The sequence below is a fragment of the Cupressus sempervirens genome, chromosome 7 (assembly GCF_028749045.1).
Source record: "Cupressus sempervirens isolate cs-2001-9-10 chromosome 7, ASM2874904v1, whole genome shotgun sequence".
Lineage (NCBI taxonomy): Eukaryota > Viridiplantae > Streptophyta > Pinopsida > Cupressales > Cupressaceae > Cupressus > Cupressus sempervirens.
Window position 1 is genome coordinate 804,755,401 of NC_143124.1, and position 4,232 is coordinate 804,759,632.

Consider the following 4,232-nt stretch of genomic DNA (forward strand, 5'->3'; position numbering starts at 1 on the left):
CATTTTCTAGGTCACGTATTACTGTGTCTTTTTTAAACTAAGATGTGGTTTCTGGCTTGTATACGAAATGCAAAAATATCTGACGCAGTCGGTTATGAATTCGGGACTTGCATATCTTAGTTTGGGTAACAATGTTAATTTTCTGATTATTATTTGCTTGTTTCATTTGAGATTAGTAGAATCACTGAGAGGGGACCGCAATAAGTAAAACACAGCATTCAGTGAATAAGGAAAAGCCAATCTTTAATACACGTTGAAGAGAATTAGTTTCTTTGTTTTAAGTAGGTAATGCTGCTGCCTATGGATGATGCTACTTTACACTGAATATTTTCAGGAATATAGCAGTCTTGTTGTTCATCAGCTTACCACTTAATTTCAAACCATTAGTTGGCAATAATAAAGAACTTACCATTATAGCAGCAGGAAAATATTGGCGGAATGGCGATTGCTTGTAGAGGAAATCCTGATCAAATCCGACTTTTGCCTCGCTCATTGTAGCATTTAATCATATTAATATAATTTTTTGATGGAAGTTCAGACCTGCGAACATGACTCGCAGCAGATGCCAATGCTACTTTTTCAAGTAGCACCCCATGATCTCACAGGTGAATGGCCATGATGTGCACCAATTGGGTGAATGTTTTCAGCCCTTTGAGCACTAAATGAAGTCATGTCCATTGCTGATCCTAATGAAGTGAAAGTGGCGGCTGCAAGGTGGTCAGGTTGGGAGAAGGTTCTTCCATGCAAGCCTCCAAGTTGCATGCCTCCAACGCCTAGAAAGTCTCTAGTCAATCCATCTTCTGACCCATCTTCGTTTCTATGCTGATTGCTTGAGCTTCCCCCTTGCATCATCATGGATGGCATTTGAAAGCTGTGTCTTGTACTACCATCTTTCATGTTGGGTCTTGTGGGAATCATATTCAAGGCTGAGAAGTTTCCAGAATCAGCCATGCTTGAGCTAAATGAGGAGTGCATTGCATTCAAGCTTACTCCACTCGGACTCCCTGAAAAAGAGTTCATCAAATCATTTAGACCAGCATTCTCTGCTGGTCTAGAGGGCCTTTCATGATTGTAAACCCCGTCGCCGCCACCACCACCACAACTACCACCTTCTACTGTCATTTGCTCTAGAGGACCTTTCATAAAGGGATTCCAATTGTGAGGTCCATTAAAGCTATTATTGAGCATTAGGTTTACATTTCTATTGCCTCTTACCTCTTCTTGTGATGCTCCTTGCCAAGACAATCCCAAGCCCATTGTACTATTATTAGATCCATGCATGCCATACCCTCTAATCATGGATGAATTGCTAGTCGTTGCACCTATTTGAGCAGCTTTCTGAAGCAAAGCAGTTGCAGACATCTGAGCATTGTTGCCACCATGATACACATTGCTAGAAGGGTTACTTCCATCATTGACACTATTTGTAACTGAAGAAGAATTGGTTGTCAATCCAGTGGAAGTTGAAAGAGAAAGACGAGCTGTGCCAGAACTTCTCTCTGCCCAATTGCATCCATAGCTATCACTATTTTGTATGCCTGAGGAAGCTACATTCACTGAGCCTGAAGTGAATAGATTGGAATAGAGGTTTCCGGAATTAGAAGAGGTCATTGATAATAATGCTGGTAGGGGTTTTCCTCCATGAGAATCATCGTACTCTGAGGACCCCAATATGGATTTGTTGAAAATCTCCATAGAATTTGATGGCTGTTGATCTCTATTGCCTTGTACTCCCAACCACAATGGAACCCTAGCTCTTGGGTTCACTCCTATTCCCCCTGTGGATCCTCCATTAGTACTGAATGCATGTCTGTAGGCTGATGGATTGAACTGGCCCTCCGAAGGATTTAATCCTCCAAATCTAGATGTAGGATTAGCGGCACCCATTAAATGAGACATTGAAGCTGATGTTCCCTGGACAATGCCCAATTGATTGCTCATCTGCCCAATTCCTGCATTAATTCCACCAGATAATCTTGCGCTCTCCTCAGCCAGCGCATCACAAAATGCTCGGTGGGTTATAAAGCTGTCCCTCCTGTCCACACAATGCCAATGACTCAGATCTAATTTACCCATTAAGCCACCTATAAGGTCCAAATTTCTATTCGCTCTTTTTTTTTTCTGATCTTCAAACCCAAAGAAAGAAATGGAATCAAAGAATACAAAACTCAAAACACAAGATTTATCGTGGTTGGCATAACTTGTCTACTTATACAGTCTAGTGGACACAAGATTTATCATGGTTGGCATAACTTGTCTACATATACATTCTAGTAGCAAATAACTTTATTAATGTCAAATATTTATTACATTACATTGACTGCACACAGCCATCATAAAGAACTCTAGAAATACGAAGAGTTAAGATAGAGAACAAACAGTCATGTGCACGTTGAACTTCATAACCCAATAATCCTACAAGGGAATAGACATTGGAGCAACATAAGTCACAGATCTAATTTGTGCAAACTTTACATACAATAGATGGCTGACTATGGGCTTTCGAAAGCATTACCGACTACATTAGACCTAGCTACACATTCATCACAACAGTACACATGATTTGTTTTGATTTTTTAAAAGTAGAATGAGGACCCATTAACAGATTGAGATATGGACTATGATTGGAAAGCAAAATACCTTGAGAAAAGAGTCCCACAGTCGCATCTGTACTCCCGGGTGCCGCAGGTCTTGGAATGGGCTTTCCAGTCGGATTGGACGGCGTATCGCTTGGAACACTTATCGCACTTCCATTTCTTCTCCCCATGCTTTCGACAGAAGTGTTTCTTAATACCAGTCAGGTCTCCCAGCGCTCTGGATGGATGGTGATGCACACAAGATGTCTCGGGACATATGTACACCCTCTTCTTTATTTCCTTGCTCGTTCTTTGCTTCAACTTCCATGGAAGATTATGCCCTCGCCTGTGAAGTTGTAGGTTCTGGTCTCTCTGGAAGCCCTTGTTGCAGATTTCACACACAAATCTGTTGGTGGCCATCAGAGTTTTAGGCGATAGGGCCACAACTTCGGCTTCTGGGTCTGCAAGAAATATTTCCACCAATTTAATATTCTAACAAAATCATAAAATGTGATCGAAAACATTGATAAAAACAAAAATTGTTAAAAACAAAGCAATCTCATTTAGCAATCAAAAGTACCAATTTTACTGAGTTCGATTACCATATGATAATCAAAATACCAGTGCTATCCCCATATTGAAATCAGTGTATCAGTTTTATCCCCAAAAACCAATTTCATAACCATGAAGTAACGACCATATGAGTTTCATATATATCATTTCTGAGATCGATTGCTTAAATATTCTAAGCACCAACGTTTCCAATCATACTACATGATCTATCGTCAAAATAGGAGAATATAAATATTATAATGATTACCTGGTGTCCCTGGGAGATTTCGTTTTCTCTTGGCCGGGGCCTGGTGGGAAGGGTTTGATGAAGTCCCTGCTCCAGTGGACAACATATTCACATCACCTCTGTTGCCAGATGAGAAACTCGCTTCACCAGTCATGTTAGACATTGTTAGTACAAAATTCTAACTTTATTCACCCTGCACCTCGATATATATGTGAATCTATTCAAGCGATCTCTCTTTCAACCCCTAAAACATACAAACCACAGATCAGTCAAGAGACCGCGGAAGGCCTGGGCCTCCCGCACGTGCAGTAGCCTCTCATGGATCCCTACTAAAAGCTCAGAGTTTTTCACTTCAAACCGAAGCAAAAACACTCCTCGGTTGGCTCATGGTAGATCTGCAAGGAGAAAAAACCACAACACGTTTTCTCCTGGCAATCCTCAATCATGAGATTCGTAGTGCAAATCCCGCTATTTTCCATATGATAAAGAAATTTTAATTGTCATCACAAACTGATAAGCATTTTGGTCCATCCAAATCTTCACAAGGGCATATTTCACTATTGGGGAAAAAAATGGTCGGCCATAGACGGGGCCACAAGCTTGTACGCCTATCCCCACCTTGATGTTCCCTCTTTGGTCCCAGCTTTACATCACCCACCTCACATGAAATCAATATGCTTCATCGTTTACCCCTTTAAACAACATTTTTGACCTAATTATTTAATACCCAACATAAGCAGATCAAAAAAACCATAATACCAATGACATCAAAACTTTTTCAGAACAAACTCTGAAGATGGATAGATTTTATTCCTTCCTTGTTTGTATACCCTTCACACTTTTACCCCTTGAAACAA

At 40.5% G+C, this 4,232-nt stretch overlaps 1 protein-coding gene across 1 annotated transcript; it reads right to left on the reverse strand.

Moving 5' to 3' along the window:
- Positions 1 to 226: 226 nt before the first annotated feature.
- LOC149549826 (uncharacterized) lies at positions 227 to 3,859 on the reverse strand. The gene is made up of 3 exons (XM_089793056.1): positions 3,397 to 3,859; positions 2,641 to 3,037; positions 227 to 2,035 (listed from the first exon to the last, which is right to left on the reverse strand). The coding sequence occupies exons 1-3, from the start codon at positions 3,536 to 3,538 to the stop codon at positions 580 to 582; spliced, it is 1,995 nt and encodes a 664-aa protein (XP_089649182.1). The 5' UTR covers positions 3,539 to 3,859; the 3' UTR covers positions 227 to 579.
- Between the last annotated feature and the right edge of the window lie 373 nt (positions 3,860 to 4,232).

Excerpts from the sequence above, each read along its gene's own strand:
- LOC149549826 (XM_089793056.1), bottom strand. The coding sequence starts at position 3,538 with ATGTCTAACATGACTGGTGAAGCGAGTTTCTCATCTGGCAACAGAGGT. Across the intron at positions 3,038-3,396 it reads AAATCTCCCAGGGACACCAG|ACCCAGAAGCCGAAGTTGTG; the intron begins GTAATCATTATA and ends TATTTCTTGCAG. Across the intron at positions 2,036-2,640 it reads TGTGGGACTCTTTTCTCAAG|GAGGGACAGCTTTATAACCC; the intron begins GTATTTTGCTTT and ends TTGTGTGGACAG.